The sequence below is a fragment of the Phycodurus eques genome, unplaced genomic scaffold (assembly GCF_024500275.1).
Source record: "Phycodurus eques isolate BA_2022a unplaced genomic scaffold, UOR_Pequ_1.1 contig_101, whole genome shotgun sequence".
NCBI lineage: Eukaryota > Metazoa > Chordata > Actinopteri > Syngnathiformes > Syngnathidae > Phycodurus > Phycodurus eques.
The window spans coordinates 62,639-87,656 of record NW_026904098.1 but is presented as its reverse complement, the minus strand read 5'-3'; the positions used below and the strand labels follow the sequence as shown (position 1 = coordinate 87,656).

At 44.3% G+C, this 25,018-nt stretch overlaps 1 protein-coding gene and 1 pseudogene across 7 annotated transcripts; both read left to right on the top strand.

Moving 5' to 3' along the window:
- Positions 1–3,615: 3,615 nt before the first annotated feature.
- Positions 3,616–10,606, top strand: LOC133398377 (calpain-1 catalytic subunit-like; annotated as a pseudogene).
- A 3,707-nt stretch (positions 10,607–14,313) lies between these two features.
- Positions 14,314–24,569, top strand: LOC133398382 (zinc finger protein 239-like). Of its 7 annotated transcripts, none has more exons than XM_061669975.1 (4): positions 14,314–14,748; positions 21,508–21,818; positions 22,400–22,544; positions 23,284–24,569. In XM_061669975.1, exons 3-4 carry the CDS (start codon positions 22,421–22,423, stop codon positions 24,162–24,164), a joined length of 1,005 nt encoding a protein of 334 aa, XP_061525959.1. In that variant the 5' UTR covers positions 14,314–14,748; positions 21,508–21,818; positions 22,400–22,420; the 3' UTR covers positions 24,165–24,569. The 7 variants fall into 7 exon arrangements, with proteins under 7 accessions (XP_061525959.1, XP_061525957.1, XP_061525955.1 ...); XM_061669973.1 differs by having other exon boundaries at positions 21,156–21,818; XM_061669971.1 differs by having other exon boundaries at positions 20,626–21,818.
- The last annotated feature ends 449 nt before the right edge of the window (positions 24,570–25,018 follow it).

Here is a 25,018-nt window from a genome sequence, read left to right as displayed (position 1 = left end):
TAAGTTCAATTTCCAAAACATCCAAGACCAGAGAGAGGGGTGCCCACATCTTCGGATGACTCCCTTTTCTTCTTTATAACACCCAAGGTAGATTACTGAAGAATGATGTTCTTAGGATGACTCCTTTTCTGATCACACCCAAGGCCAGAGGTACCTTCTGCGAAACATATATCAAAACCTTCTCCTGAACAGTCATAACGAAACCTTCCGACGTGTATAAAAGGAGTTAGCTCAAATAAACAAAGTGTGTCATTCACTGAACCTGCACTCTGGTGGGCAGTTGATTGAATGCACCCTGAGACTCAACACGTTGGTGTCTTGTTTTTTCCTCTCTCTTTGGACAAAGAAAACGAACACGCAAGGACGATTGAAGGTTCCATGATCTATTGAACATTGACATTATGTTACGTCCTTAACAGTATGAAGCGGCCGGGATGAGAATCAGCACCTCCAAATCTGGGACCACGGTCCTCAGTCGGAAAAGGGTGGCGCGGCCTCTCCGGGTCGGGGATGAGATCCTGCCCCGAGTGGAGGAGTTCAAGTATCTTGGGGTCTTGTTCACAAGTGAGGGAAGAACGGAACGGGAGATCGACAGGCGGATCGGTGCGGCGTCTGCCGTGATGCGGACTTTGTATCGGTCCGTTGTGGTAAAGAAGGAGCGATTTACTGGTCGATCTGCGTTCCTACCTTCACCTATGGTCACGAGCTGCGGGTCGTGACCGAAAGAACGAGATCCCGGATACGAGCGGCCGAAATGAGTTTCCTCCGCAGGGTGTCCGGGCTCTCCCTTAGAGATAGGGCGAGAAGCTCGGTCATCCGGGTGGGTCTCAGAGGATAGTCGCTGCTCCTTCACATCGAGAGGAGCCAGATGAGGTGGCCGGGGCATCTGATTCGGATGCCTCCCGGACGCCTCCCCGGTGAGGTGTTCCGGGCACGGGGACGACCCAGGACACGCCGGAGAGACTACGTCTTTCGGCTGGCCTGGGAACGCCTCGGGATCCCCCCGGAAGAGCTGGATGAAGTGGCCGGGGAGAGGGAAGTCTGGGCGTCCCTGCTAAAGCTACTGCCCCCGCGACCCGACCTCGGATAAGCGGTAGAAAATGGATGGATGGATGGAAAATGTATGGATAAGCTGAAAAGATGTGTCTCTAACTTTGTTCCTAATTAGATATCTCTTCGGTAGGAGCCAGACCTGGGTCCCGACCCACCAGTTAAGAATCATGCACGAGACCACTCCTGGGGCCTCGTGTACAAAAGGTGCGTACACAAAAAAATGCGGCGTACTTTCTTTTTCACGGCAAAGTTCAGCTGTATCAAGAGTGAAATGAGCGTGGAAATGTGCGGTGCCTCACGCCGACTGCGTGGCTGGCGTACGCACGTTTCTGCGGCTGTTGGTGCTTTCAGGCGACACTCGGAGGTGATGGTGGGAAGGGTTAGAGAGACACATGGATTCAAGCAATTCTGCAAGGCAGACTGGGCCAAAATATCATTGGCAGTTCTGGAAAATGCGTGATTTGAGTTGTTGCTGCTGAGGGTGGCCCAACCAGTTATTAGGCTTGGCGGGCAATGACTTTTTCACACAGGGCCAGGTACCTTTGGAGAGTTTTTTCCCCTTAAGAAATAAACTCACCATTATATTTTGACTTGGGTTATCTTTGATATTTACACTTGCTTGATTGCTTTATTCACTTGTCCCTCCCTTTGTTGACCAATTTAAATATCAAATAGAACAGAGAACATTAGTTTGAAATCGGCTTTTGTGATTTTGTTGATACATCTTCCTGGTCGTGACTAAAACTTTGTTCTTTGAAATAGTCATAATTATCCTCTCAAGTTATGATTCTCAACATGTCAACGCAACAATGTTACTCAACCTTTTTCGCCATCTCGTGGAAGAGAAAAAAAAGTGAGGTGAGTGAGGTCAGTCCTCGCTCCCATTTTTTTTCTATTTTTGTCCAACGAAATGTCACTCAAACCACTCATCAACAGAAAAAGACATTAATAGACTTTTTTTCTCCCTGGTTTATTATTATATAGCTAAGTTTGTTCTTGACCAGTTCAGCGGAGCAACTCACACAGCCAGCGTGTCCTCTTGAGCAAACAGTCTAACATTAGCACTGATTTGCAGATCTCTGAATTGCGATCCCATTACTGTAATTCGAGTAATTCATTCAATAGGTATTCAAACAAAATGTTCCTTTCATTGTTAAGTCCGGCGTAAAAGCTGCGCCCGAAAATCATGCGAGTGACTCGCTGTGGCGGGGAATTCTCGGAGAGAGAGGTTTTGGGCTCTCCTGCAATATCGGGAGCTTTCCCACGATGTCGCGTTAATTATCGTACCCTGACATAAATACCGTGATAGAACCGAAACCATGAGATATTCATATCATTACATCCCTAATATATATATGGATATATTATGTACATGTGTGTGTGTGTGTGTGTGTATATGTTGCAAATTAAATAAAAGTGTACTGTTGATGGTTGAACTGGATGATCAAAATTGCTTTGATGGTTTGTATTTAAATATTTTGTTAAATGCTAAAATGAATGGCCAGTAATTTAAAAATGTGCTGCCTACATAAGATAAGTAGAAATAATTAGGAAAAACAAATGGTCAGAATAATGTATTTTTCTCATTATAATGGAAAATGTCTCGACTTATCAAAAGTGAAATTTAGCTTGAAACAAGTGACGATTGTCTAAAAACAAAGTTGCGCTCTTCGGCAGAGGGAGCAAAATGACTCACCCTGCGTGTTTAAGTAGAAGTACAGATACACGTGTAAAAAAAAAAAAAAAAAAAAAAAAAAATGTTCAAAGCTGAAGTACGGCGTCAACATCTTTCCTGAAATAAAGGTAAAAGGTCCAGACTGAAATGTACTTAGTACGAAAGTAAAAAGGATTTCAGTATCCATTATATTCAATACCCTATTGTATAAATTCTGACACGTCTTGCATGAGCAAAACAAAACAAAAACGTAACGAAAAATACGATACATTACATACACATACGATGTATCACGCCCTTTCTGCATGATATAGGTTTTAAATTCAAAATAATAGAGCATTAAAAGTGCTTTATTTTGTTATTATTATTAGTAGTAGTAGTAGTAGTCGTCGTAGTAGGCACTCCACTCACACGCACAACTGTTTGAATTTCATGCTTTTTTTTTTTTTTTAATCTTGGGAATTTTAGCAATTTAAAATAGTATACAGCATGTCTTGAATAAGCTGAACACGTTGACGTTGGAACAGTTTGAATCTTTCGAAAAATAAGGAAACTGGAGGTAGTTATGTAAACATTTTGCATTTCAGGCTTTTATTTTGAAAATCTAGAAGATTTTAGTCATTTTGAATAGTTCATGGGATGGCTTCAATGACCTAAATAAGTTGAAATAAGGAAACTGTAGGTAAATTTGTAAAAATGTTGAATTTTTTTCGGACTTTTTTTTTTTTTAAATCTCGGAAATCTGAACAATTTTGCCTCGTTCATCGGATGGCTTGAATGAGCTGAACACTTTGAAGTTGGAGCGGTTCGAATCGTTTGCGAAAGAAGCGGAGGTGGGTCGAGTGGCCAAATATTGTACTTAAGTAAGAGTACTGTCGCTTTTGAATATGACGCAAGTAAAAGTAAGAAGTACTCCTCCAAATAATTACTTGAGTAAGAGCAAGAATGTATTCTGTGTCAAAACTACTCAAGTAGTGAGTAACTAGTGAGTCACATGATTTATTAACGTTAAATAAAATAAAAATAAATAAATCAAAGATTATTGTGCAAATTCAGATGTTGCTCAACAATATCACTTATAATCTAAAAAAACAAATACAATTTTACAAAATCAAATGTTTGTAGAATAGCAAATTGAGGCAAATTCAGCTCCAAGAAATTAGTTTCACCCAAAAAAATCGCCCAGGAATACAAAAGCTTTTATGCACTGTTGAAAGTGGCGTGCGATGTAACTTGACCATGTGCCCGTGTTTGTGTGTGAGAGAGACTGGCACACTTATGGAAACACTGCATTGCGCCGGCTGAGCAGTTTGCGTTTTTACCGTCTTGAGATGTAACTGCGTGTTAACTTTAGCTTGAGATTTCGGGGGGGGTCCAGTGCTACACCGGCCTCCCCTCTGGCTCCGCCCCTGGAGAAGAAGGCAAAAAGATAAAAAGGGCACGAAAGGGAGGAGGAAGAAGGCAAAAGAAGGAGAAAAAGAAGGTAGAAGGCCGTGTGCTCCTCGTCGATCTTCACACACGTTTTCGTCTTCGGAACGAGAGGAAACGTGCACGCGCGCAGGTCACAATTCCGCACTCTTTCACTCGCAAAGCTTTCCTTGACGTCCGACACTTTTTTTTTTTTCTTCCAAAAACCTCACTTCAAATGGGAAGTGAGGTCGGGCGGGTGAGGAACGTCGTCACGCGACCCCGGCAGGGCGCGGCTGCTTTCGCTCGTCCCCATACCGCCCAAAGTCAGAGTTGACCTCTGACCTTTTACCTCTGCAACCGTGTGTGCGCGTGTGTCGACGTGCCTTCCGCGTATTGAATCATGACGAGTGTCGTGGAACACCGAGCATTGCGATCAGTTGCGTGAGAGCGTGCGCGCGTGTCTGATAAAGCAGGAAGGCTTATTTGTTTGCATCGTCACGCGTGGGCGTCGGTTGGCACAGGAGCTCGGGAACCCGGCGTGCGATAGACAGCCGCTGTCGTCCAGGAAATTTGCTTCTGAGCCCGCTGCTGACAAATCCCCGACCGGGGCGGGTCTTCTCTCGGTTACCTCCGGGGGCGGCGTAACATTCCGTCAAACTTGATTGACAAAGTACCAACTCCAAAAATACTTGGAGCTCTCCGAGTATCACCATCACGACCAGCATTATACTTGCGGCGTAGTAGGCCTCAGTGGTTCTGAATAAAACAGGCAGAGGTTTTATCCCTAAGAACTATATTTGATTATCATTATTGTGAACCAAGGTAACCTTATGCTCACTTTGAACTCGGCATGGGCCAGTTACTGCTTTCATGGCATATTGTGGTTTTAAAAAGTCCTAGTTTCTAAATTGTTAACATTTTCCAGCAGTGCTATGAGATGGTTTTGTTTGTTTGTTTGTTTGTTTGATTTTTGAGTCGTCAGCACAGTCAAAGTGACTCTGCTCCTCATGTTGTGCGTGGATTTCAAAATGAAATATTTTCAAAAATATTTCATTTGATACCATGATCACAGTTATTATACTGTCAGAATCTTAATCGTTAACACTAGCCTACAATGTAGAAACATGAAAAACTGTATTGAAATGACTGAATTAAAACGTATTGCACAGAAGTTAATTTTTAACTTAACCTAACTTGAACTGAGTTCTAAAAGATGAAATGCAACAGTTTTGCACTTCAAAGTTAAATACAACCGAATTGTACTCGTGCACGAATTGAACATTTTATTCAGTGCTTTTTCACATCCTGTACGACTCGAGGGAGGCCACACTTTGAGAACCGCTTCAGTAGCGCGCTCGTCGTGTCGCGTGTTAGCGTGACACGCGTGCTCCGATGCAGCCGTGATGGCGCGTCCCGCGTTGCTTTCCCACCACGCGTGTGTGTGCAGGAGTTGTGCAAGCGTCCTGCCTTCATCGTGGAGGGAGCGACGCGTACTGACATCTGCCAGGGAGCGCTGGGTGAGCGCGGAATGTTGAGAATTCGGGCACACAAACATGCAAGACATGCACAATGTGCATTCCGCACCACTAGGTGGCAGAAAAGTACATACCTGTCCCCTCGCAGTCGAAAGAAAGCCGCTTTAGCATTTATTAGAATGGCTCTGTCTTGCTAGTGCACAGTTGCGCTGTGTCTCACTGGTCACATATACTGGACAGTAGTTGTTGAACTAGCATGTCAATGTTTTCCTACGAGTGTGCAGAAATGCCCTGCTACTTACATTGACTAGTTGTGTGAATAAATTGCATACTAGTAGCGTATGGAAAGTTATTTGAACATTTATTCAATATCCTTGATATAAGGTTGTACTAGTAGACCGTTCAAGTAAGACATAGACATTCTAGTTGTTCTACTAGTGCGCTGAATTGAGGACATAGAGTGTACTAGTACATGAAGCTCAAGCTGGATCTGAAGGATATCGAAGAAATGCTCAAACGGCCAAAGGGGGATTTAATCGATATCCTTAGTTATGCTAGTAGGTCAAAAGTGGCACCAGTAGTGGAAGAGGAAAAATAACTTTTTAGTTTGACACAGTCGTTCTACAACCCCAATTCCAATGAAGTTGGGACGTTGTGTTAAACGTAAATAAAAAAACAGAATGCAATGATTTGCAAAACATGTTCAACCTATATTTAATTGAATACACTACAAAGACAAGATACTTTTATGTTCAAACTGATAAATTTGATTGTTTTTAGCAAATAATCATGAGCTTAGAATTTGATGGCTGCAACAGGTGGCAAAAAAGACTGAGAAAGTTGAGGAATGCTCATCAAACAGCTGTTTTGGAATGAACATCCCACAGGTGAACAGGCTCATTGGGAACAGGCGGGTGCCATGATTGGGTAGAAAAGGAGCTTCCCTGAATGGCTCAGTCATTCACAAGCAAAGATGGGGCGAGGTTCACCTCTTTGTGAACAAGTGCGTGAGAAAATAGTCCAACAGTTTCAGGACAACGTTCCTCAACGTACAATTGCAAGGAATTGAGGGATTTCATCATCTACGGTCCATAATATCATCAAAAGGTTCAGAGAATCTGGAGAAATCATTGCATGTAAGCGGCAAGGCCGAAAACCGACATCGAATGCCCGTGACCTTCGACCCCTCAGGCGGAACTGCATCAAAAACCGACATCAATGTGTAAAGGATATCACCGCATGGGCTCAGGAACACTTTTGAAAACCAATGTCAGTCAATATAGTTCGGCACTACATCCGTAAGTGCAACTTGAAACTCTACTATGCAAAGCAAAAGCCATTTATCAACAACACCCTGAAACGCCGCCGGCTTCTCTCGGCCCGAGCTCATCTGAGATGGACTGATGCAAAGTGGGAAAGTGTTCTGTGGTCAGACGAGTCCACATTTCAAATTGTTTTTGGAAATTGTGGACGTCGTGTCCTCTGGGCCAAAGAGGAAAAGAACCATCCGGACTGTTATGGATGCAAAGTTCAAAAGCCAACATCTGTGAAGGCACCATTAATGCTGAAAGGTACATACAGGTTTTGGAGAAACATATGCTGCCATCCAAGCAACATCTTTTTCATGGACGTCAAAAAAAATAAAATAGGACAACGGAGACCCCGGACTGTTGAACAGCTGAAGCTGTACATCGAGCAAGAATGGGAAAGAATTCCACCTTCAAAGCTTCAACAGTTCGTGTCCTCAGTTCCCAAACGTTTATTGAATGCTGTTCAAAGAAAAGGTGATGTAACACAGTGGAAAACACGACCCTGTCCCAGCTTTTTTGGAACGTGTCGCAGCCAGAAAATTCCAAGTTCATGATTATTTGCTCAAAACAATCAAGTTGATCAGTTTGAACATTAAATATCTTGTCTTTGTAGTGTATTCAATTAAATATAAGTTGAAGATGATTTGCAAATCTTTGTATTCTGTTTTTATTTATCGTTAACACAATGCCCCAACTTCATTGGAATTGGGGTTGTACGAGTGTGTCCGAGTCGTTCTATGAGTGTGCAGAATTTTCTTACTAGTGAGGACAAGTACATGGATCTTGAGTTGGATATCACGTACAGTAAATGCGCAAAGGCTTTTCCAGTCTTGTGACATTGTACGCGTGTGCAGGGGACTGCTGGCTGCTGGCGGCCATCGCCTCGCCGACCTTAAACGACACCCTCCTGCACCGAGTGGTCCCGCACGGACAGAGCTTTGAGCGGGGATACGCGGGAATCTTCCACTTCCAGGTGATTCCTGTGTGGTTTTTGCGTCTGGAACCCCAACATCGGAAGACTATTCCCAAGTACACTCATGCCAATTCATTAAAACTATCATGTGTACCCCTAAATGCCAAGCATAAGTTTACCACCACCTGATTAAGTGCATGTATTTCAATCATTGTCCATCATCGGTAGCGAGAAGTGCTGCGCGTCAAGTGATTCGCAAGTAAAGTGACTGATGCAGGGATGACCGATTGACACCGTCGCTGTCGGAACAGAGCTTTTCATTTCCCAAAGCTAAGCTAGGGAAGAGAAGAGTACAGTGTTCCCACACATACTTGTTATTCGCAGATTTGTTCGTTATTTTTGTGCTCTGGCCCAAACCCTAATATTAAAGTCTCGCTTTGGCGCCATCTTCTGTCATCTTGTGGCATCACCAGAGTAGAAGCTGTAGAATCGGGTCAAGCCTAAAAGCAAAGATGAAGAAGCAGACCAGCAGGGGGCGAAGGCAGGACAGGGGATGCTGTTTATCTTGCGTTGCCATGGTGACGAGCGCCTCGCACGGCATCCTGTGTTCACAGTTCTGGCAGTTCGGCGAGTGGGTGGAGGTGGTGATCGACGACCGTCTGCCCGTGAAGAAGGGCAAGCTGCGAGTTCTGGAGCGCGCTGATGGAGAAGGCCTACGCCAAGTAAGAGGAGCGCCGAGTCGCCGTCCGGGTCGGAGTCGGGCTCCGCTAAAGTCACGTGTGGACTCCGCCCGCCTCAGGTTGAACGGCTGCTACGAGGCGCTGTCGGGGGGAAGCGCGTCCGAAGCCTTCGAGGACTTCACGGGCGGCGTGACGGAAATGTTCGAGTTGAGCAAGGCGCCCTCCGACCTCTTCGGCCTCATGGGCCGCGCCATCGAGAGAGGCTCGCCGCTCGGCTGATCCGTCAACGTGAGTAAGAACGTCGACGCGTATTCGTGGACGCTGCCCTGCGCAGGTTGGCCTCGTGCTGCGATACGGCAGTGTGGTTGCCATATTGGATGTGGCAGATCTGCCTGTAATCAACTGCCAGTGAATTGACTTAACTTCATCAACTTCTTGTTCACCCATTTGCACAAACACTAATGTACATTTGCGAAATCTGATAATCATAACATTTCTAAAGGTTTGGGACACAGGTCACCACTAAACCAGTGCATGTATTTTTAAAGTGTTTATTGTAACCAGTATATTTAATGCTGTTACTGTAATGATACATATTGAAATATCAATAGTTAACATTTAACGTTATATACTGTAATAACAGTATTGCTTTGGTGGCTTCTTGATGCCAAGCCATTATGTTGAAGTGATTTTAGGAGTTTTAGTTCGACGTAAGTAATGCTTTGCCACCACTTTGTGGCATCTGTAGGCAATTACAAACCTTTTTGAGGGTGTCAATTAATTTGTCATCAATTCAGGATGAAGCCTAAAAGCACCATAACCTTTGACGGTGAACTTTATTTGACCTTTTCTAAACTTAAGACTGTTCAATAGGTCAATATAGCAGTACTTTTTGCACAAATTGCTGTTCTCTAGCAAGGAGCTGAACAACAAAAATTCACAATGTGTTTGATTCGTGGAAATTTCCAAGCCTATACTCTCCTATGCCTTTCTGTGACTCTTCCAGTTGCAACCTGCTGATGACTTCTGTGTGACACTTGAAATGGCAAGGTACTGTTGATGACTCGTTAGGGGGTGTTTGGGACGTATGATGTCCAAATGTTACCAGCATAACATCAAGCTTTGTTACAATACATATTTTAATTGAACCAGGAAATGTATTAGGCTATTCAAGGATCAAACACATGTTGTGATGTTGCCGGCAAGTTGTGCAAAAAGGACTGAATCGTTGAACAGTTGGACATGTGAATTAAAATGTTCTGTAAAGGTCAAATGAAGTTCACCGGGGTGTAAAGATCATAATGTATTTTAGGTTCGTCCTGAAATTTTCCCCTCTAAAAGCCCAATAGCCCTTATTTTTCTTAAGTAGTGTAAATTGTTCACAACAAATTAATTTTAAAATCAGAAGTCATGGAAAATTATGGTATGTCAATATTTAAGTGTGAAACTGCTGTTCCGTTTTAGTTAAGAGGGTATTTCGTGTAAAAAAAAAAAAAAAAATGAAGAGTACAGAAAAAGTGCAATTTTGGTAAAAGAAAAGAACCAACCCATTCATACAGAAACATGAAGTCGACACACATTTTAATTTAGTGGGCCACATAAAGTGATGCGGCAGGCATATGTGGGCCCCACCCCTCGAGTTGGACACCTGTTAGTTTGGCGTTTTGCAACCTCGCCGCCGTCTCGTGTGGACCCGCGTGGGGTTCCCATATTCACCTTTTTGTCCATTTGCGTTATTGCGCGTCAAGCCAAGCCCGAGACGAACAGAGTCGTTGCAGGCGTGCGGTGTGGACGCGGCTTCCGGCTGTGCTTCCTGTGCCAAACTGCTCGCCAGTTTTGCGCCAGAGGCTTCACGAATCGCGCTCGCTCCGTTTCCTACCGATCGTCGTTGAGTCCGGCGAGAGGGTTGTTCCCAGCGAAGCCCGGAATGGTAAGTCCCCAAATGATAAGTCAGGATAAACGCACACAAACAAACAAATAGTCCTATGAATAGCACCAAGCCATCGTTTGCGTTATCCAAGGACATTCCCAAGCAGTTACAACAGCTGGCTGTGCAGCTGGTGGGAATGTCCCGATTATGGGCCTCGTGATCTGGTTTTGGGGGTTTTGGCTTGAAAGAGAGTGTGGGGAGCAAGAGGACAGCTGGCCGCCTCCTCTGCTTCTTTTCCCCCCACTTCTTTCTTTTTTGTTTAGATGATGGAAATAGCTTTTTGTATAGAAAACCAAAAAACAAAGACAAGACTGCTTTCTTCTTTATTCTGTGAGAAACATATTTGCCAAAACAATTGTGATAAGAATATTCTTAGTTGAAGACTTGTCGGCAAGTCTACCCACCTCTGTGCATCATTCCATGCAATGAAAATGATCATTAAAACTGGCATAAGAATCAACTTTGACCTTCTGAAGGAAGCAAGACCTTCCTTCATTCCTTCTGCAACACATCAACAGCCTGATGATCTATGACGATGAACTTTAAGGGTTTGGCCCAAAGGCAAATAAGACTGTGTCCCACCTCGTTTCACAAAACCCCACCGACCTTATTACTGTGCAGGAGGTAGCGATACGCCTCCAAGCCGTCTGAAGTGACAGTTGAGAAAGTAGCGAGCTACAGACGCTACATACGTTCGAAGTGATCTCTGGCCACTTCTTCATGTCATCCGCAACATTAGTAGGAAGTATGAAACGGTATAGTACACAAGTAATCAATACTACCTACTGTATTAAAATAGCTAAGATAGTTCATGTAACTGAAAAATACACACAGACGGTAACAGAAAAAACATGAAATCATTCCCAGTGTCCTCATCTTGCAGGTACCGCGAATACAATTAAGGTACCGAGAATACAATCCTTGGTGGATGAACTGCAGAAGCCTGCTCAGATGAGAGGCGAAACCTTCATTGATCACTGCTATTCTCATCGACACACTTGCTACTCTTAGCCAGATTCTGATGAGAGAACCTCTTTCCACAAACTGAGCCGGAAAAAGACTTCTCTCCAGTGTGTGTTCTTGAGTGCGTTGTCAAAAATCCCTTTCGAGAGAATCTTTGCCCACAAATTGAGCAAGAACAAAGTTTATCACCAGTGTGGGTTCTTGTGTGTTTTCTTAAGTTTCCCTGACGAGAGAATCTTTGACCGCAAACTGAGCAGCCAAGAGGTTTCTCACCTGTGTGTGTTCTTGGATGGCTTCTTAAGCTTCAATTGATTGAGAATCTTTGGCCACAAACAGAGCAGGAAAAGGGTTTCTCACCAGTGTGGATTTTTAAATCTCCCTTCTGAGTGAATCTTTGACCACAAACTGAGCAGGAAAAAGGTGTGTTGTCAAATGTGACAAGTCTAAAATTGTCCACTGTGGGTTCAGATACAATGATCTGATGTAGTTTTCTTTTTTCATTTATTCTTTTCATTCACATATTTTATGTGATATGTTATGATGTGACGACTGGGGAAATGGTTCTCATGGAATATTAGCATTTGAATCCTGTGCAACGATTTATTCTTCTCGGGTCGTAGCAGACCCTTTTATCTTAAAATGTTTGGAAGAAAGAAACGCCAACGTCAATGTCTAGTTTCATTTTCACTGATCACACCCGAGCCTGATTACCTCCAGACCTGGTCCATCAAGAAATGACTTCAACAGAATCTGTCCTGACAAACTCAAATAGGACAAAAGAGCTATAAAAAAAAAAAAAGAAAGAAAAAGCTGCAACAAAATGACACGAGCCAAAGAAATTCCAGAATAGTCGATAAATCAAGTCATTGACATCTATCAGTCTGGAAAGGGTTAACAAAAGCGATTTCTAAAGCTTCAGGATTCCAGCAAACCATGGGGAGAGCCATTAACCTCAAATGGAGAAAACATGGAACAGTGGTGAACCTTCTCAGGAGTCGCCGGCCTCCAAAGATTAACCCAAGAGAACAGGGATGACTCATCCAGGAGGCCACAAAGGAACTCTGGTGTGGTGAAATGTGTTATACGTCAATTTGTCTTGCGTTAACTTCAGTGTTTCAGGACATGCCTGAAGAACGACAAATGTCTGGCGAAGTCACTATTTGTGGTAGAAAACATCAATTCCCATAAGATATAAGATGTTTACAAGTACAGTCATGTGTTTTGGGGAGTGCAAATGTTGCTAAAAATGTGTTATTTAAAACATTCGCATTCGTTAGCCCTCTATGCTAGCTGAGCTTTGTTGTGCTAATTAGGCTAACGATGTTGGCAATTGGCTTCGTGGAGGCCCTGAATAGCGAGCCTGTATGGGCATTTGAAGCTGTATATTCTACTTTATCACGTTTCTTAAACCACAAAAAGCTAGATAAATAGCTCAGGAAGAGGCGGGTGAGAATTAAAAGCGTGTGTGGCTATTTGAAAGGACTGTTGCAGACTCCATATTCCATACAATAAAAAAAAAAATAAAGGCACCACATTCATCCCAATATCATTGTTTAAAAGTTAAAGAGGGATACTGCACACGTGCAGTGATCACAGTTAGTTTCCTCTTCACGTGTTAATTGTTGTTGAGATGCTCCGTCAGCTCTTGTGTTTGTCCAGTTTTTACAATTTCTAGTATATTGTCTACGCATAATTTCCAGAGTATTGGTTTGTATTGTTGGGGTGCAGTCTGGCTGGCTTTGCTTTCCAAGTCCTCCACGAAAAAAAAAAAACGCTCATATTGTGGCTTGTGGACAACCATTGAAGCGCACTCACTGCTTTACTTTTTAAACATCGTATTACGACTGCTAAACGTGTCACAGGGAAGTTTGTCCACAGTGAAGCCACGTATCGTCGACGTATTCTAATCACGAGTGTGGGTGAGCGTGCGTGTGTACACCTTATTTTGTCCTCTTGTTTCCACATCTCTCATAATACAAACACAAGAGTGTTTGGATCATATGGAAAGCTTTTAAAAAATGAGTTAAGCCAATTTCCCACACGGGGTGAATAGTTTCTATCTATCGATCCGAGCAAGGTATTGCCTTCTGGGACTGTTCGAAAACAGCTTTCCTCATCCAACTAAGCAACTGTTTCAAATGTCTTTAAACCCACCCATCCTTTTATCCATCCATCCATGCATGCATGCAGCCCAAACATTCATATGTGCAGCACGGTGAACAAGTGGTTCGCACTTCTGCCTCACGGTTCCAAGGTTTTGGATTTGGATTCGGGCCTCCCACATTACAAAACCATGCATATTAAATAATCATAGGTCTGAAAAGACCAGATAGAGAAAAATTGGACTGATACTTAATTTCTTTTGTTTTTCTTAGCACATTTGGTCATGGAGTCACCGAGTTCTGTACAGAACTGAAAATGGGCGTGTCGTATCTCCCTATCAAAGATATCGGTGAGTGTCAAACAATCCTCGCCTGCGAGCAATTGGCTGCACGCTGACAACACGGCATGGATTTATGTTTGATGCATCCCATTACACGTACACACCCAGATTTCCTAATACAAATCGAGCTGCACCGACACAACAAACGCGCAACCAATCAACACAAGGTGCGCTTGGAATTTCACTCCGGGCGCGCTCTCTGCACCCCGGAAACTTCGGGAACTCAGAGCTCTTGTTGGAGTGTGCCGTTCGATACGAGCAGAACGGACACATCCAATATGGCGGATGTAGTGACGCATCCCTGCCAAGAGCCAACACGTTCATGAGTAAAGTTATCAAAAATGAAGCACGCTCTGTCGCTCCGAGTACCGCAATCCTCAGACTAAGTGTTCGAACGCACCCAGACACCGAGGCGAGATCGGATTGGTCCGAGACTGCGTACACGTCACGGCAGGAAGCAGCCTTGGCCACAAAACAAGCGGAAAAAAGCTTCCGCGCTTTCTTTCGTCCGGACGGTACGAACGCTGAACCTTCACCAACCTTATTGTTCGACTCTGTAGTTGCGAATACGTTGTTCAACTGTTCATTCGGCCTAATCATTGAAGAATCACCTCGACCAGAAGAAAAGAACCAGTTACTAATCGAGGATTGAACGGCCGTTGAAGCTTCTCGGCCCAGTTAGCTTAGCTTAGCTCGCTAGCCGCTAACAAAGAGACGCGTTTGTCAGCAACGCATCGCAAATTCGAGATCGCCTGTGATCATCGTGTGCAAAATCTGTGCGAGAACGACAGCAAAGTACGAGAAGGAACTTTCTGGAACGAAAGAGGAGGACGAGCCACGACGTCAACTTGTGGACGCTGGTCGCATGCAGCCTCGTGTTGTGTTACACACAGCAGGTTTGGGATGTTGAGTTCCTAACTACCTTCTTGTGTTCACAAATATTCCTGCCCTCATATTTGAATGGAATCTTCATATCTATATGTCATAGTGACGGCCAAACGAAGCCTCATAAAGAGTTGACGATTTCCATCCAATTTGTTGAGGTTTCACGAGCATACAAACCATCCATTCATTTTCTCCAGCGCTTATCCATATGAGGGTCGCGGGTGTGCTGGAGCCTAACCCGGCTGACTTGTGGCAAGAGGCGGGGCACACCCTGGACTGGTCGCCAGCCAATCGCAGGGCACATGTCGACAAACACCCATTCGTTTTCTCAAATTCACACCCAAAGACAATTTGGAGAATGCATTTGACGTTCAGTTGTCCTTTTTTTGTTGTTGTTGGACTTAAATGTTTCCCATCACTCATCAAATTAAAATATGAGTCAAAGACAACAAAAGTAAACACAAAACTCAGTTTTTAAATCAAGGTTTTTCTTATTGAGGGAGGAAAAAAAATCCAAACCGACATGGCCCTGTGTGGAAAAAGCGATTGCCCCCTAAACCGAAGAACTGCTTCATGGCAGGGATTCTCAAAGTGCGGTACGTGGGCTCCTCTCGCGGTATGCCAAACTATCGCTGCTTAAGTAAAGTTTTAGTTACATTTTTTTGGTACAATACATTTGCGTTTTATCTTAAAGAATTGCTTTTTTAAAAACTATTTAGCCACAATTTTTATGAATGTCAAGAGTGCAAGGATTTTATGACTGTCGATGAAAATTAATATTTTGATTGTTAATGTTTTTTAATACATACATGCCATTTACAACAAGGTATAAACCATAAATTGTCCCAAAAATTGTTTTATTGAGGACTTACTCTGACCGTGGAGCTACAATTTGAAATACCAGCGGGATGAGGATTTAGACTAACACCAGACCAGAAAAAAACACTTCCGGCGCTTCTGCTGTTAAGACGTAACGGTACTTTTACTTCGTGACAATGATCGCAACTTTTATTTATCAATGATTGCTTACTTATCAGCTATTTCAGAATCAGAATCATCTTTATTTGCCAAGTATGTCCAAAAAAACAGAAGGAATTTGTCTCCGGTAGTTGGAGCCGCTCGAGTACGACAACAGGCAGTCAATTTACAGAACATTTCCAGACAGAAAGACATTGACAAAAAAAAACAGTCACTGTGCATTAAAGGGTTGCTAGTTATCTGGTAATGCCGGTAAATTATTATTTATTTTTTTGACAATTGTGCAAAAAGATGCAGAGTCCTTTAGCACTTAGAGCAGTTCGAACGACTAATATTGCAATAGTCCGGTGGGGCGCCGAGACTTCAAGGGGTGTATGCGGTTTAAAGTGACGAGTCGTGCGATCATCTGGGACAATGTCGATTGTGCAAATGTTGCAGATACTCCTCAATCAGTGTGCAAATGGAGCAGATGCTACTCTGGCATGAGTGGCCAGTATATGCAAATAGTGCAGCATGGCGAGACAACTGCCGTGAGTGCACGAGTAATACATAATTGGCCCCACAGAAATGTGACAACGAACTCAAGTCAAAAAATTGCCAGCATGTTGTAATGGAATTATAGGTTAGGTGTTTAAGAAGTTGATCGCAAGAGGGAAGAAGCTGTCGGAATGTCTGCTCGTTCCCGTTTGCATTGATCGGTAGCACTGGTGACCGTGGTGCGGAGGGTCAGAGAGGATTTTGAACGCCCTGGCACCGTCCAAGTCCTCGATGGTGGGTAGGGGGGTACCGACAATCCTTTCAGCAGTTTTGATTGTTCGTTGCAGTCGGAGTTTGTCCTTTCTTGTAGCGGCACCAAACCAGACTGTGATGGAAGAACACAGGACTGATTCGATGTCGTGTGTGTCGAACTGGCTCAGCAGCTACGGTGGCAGGCCGTGCGTTCTCAGAAGCCGCAGGAAGTACATCCTCTGCTGGGCCTTTTTGAGGACGGAGTTGATGTTGGTCGCCCATTTCAGGTCCTGAGAGACTGTAATTCCCAGGAACTTGAAGGTCTCGACGGTTGACACAAGGCAGCTGGACAACGTGAGGGGCAGCTGTGGCGAAGGATGCCTCCTGAAGTCCACGGTCATCTCTACCGTCTTGAGCGTGTTCAGCTCCAGGTTGTGTCGACTGCACCGCTGCTCCGGCCGCTCCGCTTCCTGTCGATATGCAGACTCGTCACCGTCCTTGATGAGGCCGATGACAGTGGTGTCATCTGCAAACTTCAGGAGTTTGACAGTCTGGTTCGCTGAGTTGCAGTCGTTCGTGTAGAGAGAGAAGAGCAGCGGAGAGAGGACACAACCTTGGGGCGCCCCAGTGCTGATGCTGCGTGCGGATGAGGTGGCCTCCCCCAGCCTGACCTGCTGTGTCCTGCCCGTCAGAAAGCTGTAAATCCACTGGCAGATGGCAGGTGAGACGCTGAGCTGAAGAAGCTTTGTTGAAAGGAGTTCAGGGATGATGGTGTTGAACGCTGAGCTGAAGTCCACGAACGGGATCCTCGCGTAGGTCCCTGGACTGTCGAGGTGTTCTTGGATGAAGAGCAGTCCCATGTTCACTGCATCATCCGCAGACCTGTTCGCTTGGTAGGCAAACTGCAGGGGGTCCAGCAGGGGACCTGTGACACTCTTGAGGTGGTCCAGCACGAGACGTTCAAAGGACTTCATGACCACAGATGTCAAAGCGACAGGCCTGTAGTCATTCAGACCAGAGATTGCAGGTTTCTTGGGGACTGGAATGATGGTGGAGCGTTTGAAACAGGATGGAACTGTCCTTTTCAAATCTGCAGTAGAAGGTATTCAAGTCGTTGGCTAGTGTGCTATTGTTCTCAGCTTGGGGGGATCGTCGCTTTTAATTAGTCAGCGATTGGAATGCATGCCAGACTGATTTAGAATGTTAATTTCTTTCGTCAGCTGGTTCCTAGCTCGATTATAAAGGGCCCTGTCCCCGCTCTGATATGCGTCCTCCTTAGCTTGGCGAAGCTGCTTAAGTTTAGCAGTGAACCACGGCTTGTTGTTGTTGAATGTGCGAAAAGATTTTGTTGGTACACAAACCTCTTCACAGAAACTGATATAGGATGTGACAGTGTCCGTATATTCATCCAGGCTGCCAGCTGAATTTTCAAAGACACTCCAGTCTGTGCAGTCTAAACAGCTTTGAAGTTCCATCTTGGCTTCATCGGTCCACTTTTTCACTGTTTTCACTGTAGGCTTCGCACATTTAAGTTATTGGTTGTACGTCGGTATTAAGTGAATTAAGCAGTGATCGGACGAGCCCAGGGCTGCACGAGGTATAGCACGGTATGCTTTTTGTACTGGAGTGTAGCAGTGGTCGAAAATGTTATTTTCCCTGGTAGGACAGTCGATGTGCTGCTTGTATTTAGGGAGTTCGTGGTTGAATTTAGCTTTGTTAAAGTCCCCGAGAATAATGAGGGGTGAGTCAGGGTGTTTTTTTTCAATTTCGTTGACTTGTTCGGCGAGCGTTAGCAATGCGGCGTTCGTGTTAGCTTGCGGTGTAATATAGACTCCAGCCAGTATAAAATATGCAAACTCACGTGGCGAGTAGAATGGTTTACAGTTCAAAAACAGCGACTCCAAATGCTGAGCTCTGTGACGTCCGTACACCATTTTTCGTTGATACAGAGGCATATCCCGCCGCCCTTTGTTTTCCCCAATGATTCCATGTCGCGGTCCGCTCGATGAATGTGGAAGCCGGGGAGCATGACGCCGCCATCGGGTACAGCGTCGTAAAGCCAGGTCTCCGTGAAGCACATGGCCGCGGAACGTCCGAAGTCTTTACTGGTCTTTCACAGAAGATGAAGCTCGTCCATTTTGTTGGGTCGGGAGAGTACATTCGCGAGGTGGATCGACGGGAACGCCAATCTGTGTCCTCTCTTGCGGAGTTTCACCTGAATGCCGGCTCGTTTCCCTCTGTGGCGCCGCTTCCGTCTCCGTGCGCCGAAAACCGCGGACGCCGCTCCAGTGAGTTACTCTGGGGAAAAAACTGAGGGGATTTGCGAAAGTTGGTGACAGAAAGTCCGGAGAAGCCTCCTTGATGGTTCGCAGGTCTCCCCTGCTCGTGCACGAGACCACGGCTTTGACTTCTGCATTGGGCGCTGTTTGCTCCTGTCCAATTTAAGCGCGAGTGACGTTTAAGTCTAGTTCACCAATCAGACAACACCAGAAAGTCACACGACCTCACACAACGTCTTCTATTGGGTATTAACATGAGATAAGCCAGCCCGGCTGATGGTCGTGCCTACGTGGCCACCATATTGGGAATGTTGTCGTTACCATGAAGGCTACGGCGTGCCACTCGTGTTTATATTTACACGAACAAAAACAACAGCTTTCATGTATTGTAGTATTTGTCTGGGACTGTCTGCATAAATGTGGATATTTCAGCCCACTTCTAACTTGAGAAAACACTATGCAGTAAATTGCAGATGTTTTTGTTGTAGTTTTGGCTCTGCATACACACACATGCACACACAGCAATATCTGTGCTTGACACTCAGTTAACAAGTTGTTGTTAGTTGGACGAGGAAAGCAGTTTTCGCGGGTCTCTTCTTTGTGGGAAAACAAAAAAGCCCATCAGCCTCGTTTCCAAACAGGGACCTTACGCCTGTTTGGTGAACATAAGAACCACAACACGACGAAAGCCGTCGGGCTATCCGTTAGCAGGACCAGCAAACGGCCTCGCGAGCTGGCATTGCCGATGCGTTCAGGTGAATTGACGTGGTCGACACTCGGTGAATGCAGTACAAGGGACTCCTCGTTAGTATCGAGGGTATGCGCTCATGTCACATTCCCACTGGAACACGCCCCCCCCCCCCATTGAGGTGCCACTCGGACTGAGTGGCAAAACATGCCTGCGTTCAACAAATTCTTTAGGAGTTCCTTAGGAAATTAAAAAATTTGACCAATCGCTTCTAACTTTAAGTTTCAAAAGGTAAGTAAATACCAAGAAAAAAATATGTTTGCATACTGCTCATTGATGCACCAGAGAGAAGAGAGAACTTTTTTACCCCATTATGTTATTTGTGTGTCTCATTGCTGAAAAGTAAATCTGACAATTATCAAAGTATATTAAACTTAATGAGGAATCACAGAGCTTTCTGTTGCTAATTAACCGATACGGGATGACGGTGAACTTTGATCTTGACGCGCCTGTTATTTGTTTTTATAAGCATCAGAATTTTGTTTCTTGAAATACGTTTCATCCTGAAGAGTTCATCTACCGTTTTTTACTTTTTAAATAAAGCATTCAGCGAATTATACATCAAACAATAACACGCTTAACCCGGGAATGAAAGAAGTGTGTCAATGAAGTATGCAGTTCTGTACATAAAGGACTGTAAAACTGAAACCGGAAATGGAAGCAATTTTATTTTAAAATCATTCTCCTTAGTTACAGGCCTGGCGGCACGGTGGGCGACTGGTTAGAGCGTCTGCCTCGCAGTTCTGAGGTCTGGGGTTCAATCCCTGACCCCGCCTGTGTGGAGTTTGCTTGTTTTCCCTGTGCCTGCGTGGGTTTTCTTCGGGGACTCCGGTTTCCTCCCACATCCCAAAAACATGCATGGTAGGTTAATTGATGACTCTAAATTGCCCGTAGGTGTGAATGTGAGTGCGAACGGTTGTGTGTTTGTATGTGCCCTGCGATTGGCTGGGCACCAGTTCAGGGCGTACCCCGCCTCCTGCCCGATGATAGCTGGGATGGGCTCCAGCACTCCCCCGACCCTTGTGAGGATATGCGGCTCAGAAAATGGATGGATGGATGGAGTTCCGGGCCTGACGGTGGAGGTTGAAGTCTGCAGGATGGTAGATGATAATCGTGACTCTGTTCCTTTTGTCCTTCGCTGTTTTTTGTTTTAGGTTTTTCAGGTTATTCGTTACGCCGTGATTTATGGTCCAAATCGTCAAAAGCTGTTTTTTTCCCATCTGGTTACTTGGCTGGCAGCGCCCCTTAGTGCACGGTGGACCGGTCTGGACAACATGACGCAGCAGTTTCATGTTTGCCTCACATGTGAAAGGTCCCTGGTTCGAAACTGGCTGGCTTTGTATTTTTTCATCTGCCATGATAACTATGGGTAGAAGTTTGTCTCAAAATGATTTCCACAAATATATCCATGATTTTACACACGTTTCTTAAATGTTGTGTGTGCGTTTATCATAACTTGACATGATGATGATGAATATTTACATGATATCATTTGTCAATATTCATTTCTGCTTGTCGATTGTTGAAGGTGCGTCTGTGAGCGAGCGCGTTTATTTTTTATACAAACGTAACGCAGTTTTCAAGATATTCTCACACACGCACACACGATAAAATAGATGATTGAGAGATCGCCACTTTTTATTTAAACACTAATAATAAGCTGTTTTTTGTATCGTGCTGACAGATGAGGAAGGTGATTTATTTAAATTTTCCTAACTAATGACGGGGCGGCCAGTTTTCCACCTGGTTCTGGCACGGTCGGCTTACCGGGGATTTCGGCAGGGTCGGACCATCGACAGTTGGATTCCCTTAAAAATGACTCGCAGTCAAGTCATCATGCTGATAGGAAACTGCAGCACTGTGGCATCAGAGGATGTCAATATTGATTGGATCACAGGCTTTTGACAAGTCCAAAACAGGTGGGCTGCCATAGGTTTCCAGGTGGTGGGTCACTTAGTGGAGGGTCTCTCCTCTTTGTCTCATTTGCATGTTTAGGTTGCTGTATATTTTACCCTGTGTCCCTTTTCATTTTGTAGTGTGTGTGACCTGTCGTCCCCCGCACCCTGAATGAATCTCCGAAAGTGGATATTCTCTGACTGGAGCTGTCGGCCTTGTCAAAACGGGCATTGTAAATAATTGGCAATAACAATTATTTTTTACTTTTCAAATAAACTGCTTGAAGCAAGCACACTTGGCTTCTTATTTGGAAACTTCGACATGCGGACAGTCGCAGCAGGGATTCGAACCTGTTCTACCTCCAGAGCCAAAGCCACCCCAACATAATCCCATTGGTATCGCAAGACAAGTCCAGATCTGTGTGACAGACCACCAAGGACTCAACGAAGAGGTTTGATGAAGATATGATATTTTATTTCAAAATAAAAATCTCTGAAAACTGCATATTTTGCTGTCATTACCCCTGACTGAAAAACTCTGTTAAATCTTTTTAATGAGATATCGCAACACCGGTCCAGTTCTGGGGGACACAACTCCTCCCCAGGTCTCCAACAAAAGAGGTCCCATCCAAATCTGGTGTGGCATTTCAAAATAAAAGTCCCTCAAATTGGTATATTTTACTGTCATGAACACGGATTTCAAAAATTCATGACAAAATCTGTGAGTTAACAATTAAATGAGATAAAAACAACAACTAGATGATCAGCTTTGTTTGTCTGAGGTACTGAAATCACATCCTGTAACGCCTATTTTGTGAATCCATTTGTAGAATCTCGACAATGTTTTCTCTCCCTGTCACAAATGAGCTGTTTTCTTTCTGTCTCATATTTCTTCCAATCATTCCGTTCTCCTGTTTCCTCTTGTTGACTTTGGTGCTTTGCCATTTTAACTAACGTAGTGTTTAACCCACAGTGTCCAAATCGTCATCTCGATGTCATCTGACTTGCACTTGCTTTTCTCATCCCTCCAAAGTGTTGCGATCGTCGTGTGAAAATGTGTGCAAGGACAGCAGAGTACGAGGAGGAACTTTGGGGCCCAAAAGAGGAGAAGGAGCCACAACGTCAACTGCTGGACGCTGCGTTCAATCTGCAGCCTCGAATTGTGCTACGCAGAGCAGGTGGGTTCACTTCTCTCTCACTGGTTTTATGAAACACATTCTAATTTTCATATTATTCCCGGGTTTTTCTGATGAGCACTGTCTGACGTTACATATCATTTTTTTAAATAATATCCAATAGCGTGTAGTGTGATGGCATCCCCTCATGATGATGTGGATTGAGGGTTGTAGGCCAAATTTCAGAAGATCTGAAAGGCTCGTGGCCATTGTTGCATGATCAAAGTGTAACAGTGTTACACAACCTACACGTGTTTGGAAAATTGCCAGCAAGATTTTTGCCCTTTTTGTGTCTTGTAGGCAAGTTGAGTCAACATTTGTTCATGCCAAGTCGAATCACTCTCGTAACCAAGTACAGTAAACCCTCCGCTATCGCGGTTCATCTATCGCAGTTTTATTACTGTACACATTATTCTTTACTGTACTCAAGTACATTTTTAGGTGTCTATACTTTTTTTTTTACTTTCACTCTTTAAATTTGAAACCTGTGATTTCTCTTCCTTACTTTGTCACAAATAGCATTACTTTTTTCAACTTCTAAGGATGATGACGTGTAAAATTGAAGGGTCGCCCAACTTTGCTGCGTTCCGCTGTTCTACGATTTTGCGTCACCCCATTAGTCCCATTAGGCTCTCTGGTTGAAGGCGCTAACGTGGAAACAGGATCGAGGACCAAGGAGCTTATCAATATTGGAAACAAATTAGATTTGACCCATTTGTGTTTGTCTTCTTTTGTCTTGCAGGCGTCAGTGAAAATCTTCATTCTGAGCGGCAGCAGTCAGTGTCCCCTCACATCAAAGAGGAAGAGGAGGATGAAGAGGTTCAACACATCAAAGAGGAGGAGGAAGAGTTCCTTCACATGAAAGAGGAAGAGCAGGAGGACATCATCAAGGTTCCATCCACTGGTGTCCCTTTGAAGAGTGAAGATGAAGGTCGAAGTGTGGAGAGACGAGGGGCGGAGCCACCAAACAGCAACAGCTCAAGTGATGGAGACCACTGTGGAGGATCACAAACAGACGGTGATGATGATGATGTTGTTGATGAACAGTTGGAAGGTGATATGACATGTCACACTTCCAGTAAATGCTGGAAATGTTCGAAATGTAGGAAAACCTTTGCTTCTAAGAGCAATTTTAAACAACACATGAAAATCCACACTGGTGAGAAGCATTTTGCATGCTCAGTTTGTGGTCAAAGATTCACTCGGAAGGGACACTTAAAAATACACACAAGAACACACACTGGTGAGAAGCCTTTTGGCTGCTCAGTTTGTGGTCAAAGATTCTCCCTAAAGGAAAGCTTAAATAGACACACAAGAACCCACACTGGTGGGAAACCTTTTGCATGCTCAGTTTGCGGTCAAAGATTCTCTCAAAGGGGACATTTGACAGGTCACGCAAGAACACACACTGGAGAGAAACCTTTTGCCTGCTCAGTTTGTGGTCAAACCTTCTCTCAGAAGGGAACCTTAAAAATACACACAAGAACACACACTGGTGAGAAACCTTTTTCCTGCTCAGGTTGTGGTCAAAGATTCTCTCGTAAGGCTCGGGTTAAGACACACAAGTGTCCTGGTGAGACAAGCAGTGATCAAGAAGCTTTTAATGCAAATGTAAATGTTTAATATAAAAGTAATGACTATGTTACTGACAGAAATCTACATGCTTGTATTCTGTGTACCAGCTTTTATTGTATGTATCTTGTTAAATATATTGTAGAAGTTATCATTTATTTGCTTAGCTTGCATGAGTATTATGGACGATTTTGATAAAGGAAGATGTCTCGCCTTCAAGAAGATGACTCAGCAGGAATCATCAGAGAGAAGGACGTGGCCGGGACGTGGCAGGTGTTGGTGCCATGTTTTCACCTTGAAACCCTCCCCTTAGTGTGTTGTGTCTTGTAGCTTAGTACGGTATGTCTTGTAAACTTAGAAACCTCCCTATTTTCAAATAAACGCAGGAGCGACGGGAGAGATTGTTTCGAGCGTGATGAGAGGCTGAAATCTGAACAATCTCCCATACGCCCTCCTCATGAGAAAAAGAAACCAGCGTCTTCATTCCTTTTGTGTCTATTTTTTTATAACGTTGGGTAAGATAAATCCAACATTAAATTGGTCCTTCGAGCCGGATGTCAACACACCCGAGGGTTCCAGTTGTGGAGCCGACATCCAGTTAAGAGACCGTGGCCACGGCAATTGAGACCCTTTCCGGGGCTGGTCTTCGTTCTGCTCAACTGGGATCTGAAGGTTGACAACAATCCACAGGTTTGAAGACGACTTTGGTGAGTTAAATTTAATAAAACAACATTTTTTTCGGAAAAAGAATTAAAGAGTGAGTGAATTGCGTGACGAAGAAGTCCGCGACAGAATAAACCTTGTGTAATACTAGTCACTGGCAAGTGGTAGAGGGACGGCGGAGTCCGACAAATTCCGCGAGGACGGCGGAGTCCTGTACGTACTTAAATTCCGTTAAAGAAACT

Coding starts and splice junctions, on each gene's coding strand:
- LOC133398382 (XM_061669976.1), top strand. CDS start 22,421: ATGTGTGCAAGGACAGCAGAGTACGAGGAGGAACTTTGGGGCCCAAAA. Junction 22,545..23,283: donor AATTGTGCTACGCAGAGCAG/GTGGGTTCACTT, acceptor TTTGTCTTGCAG/GCGTCAGTGAAAATCTTCAT.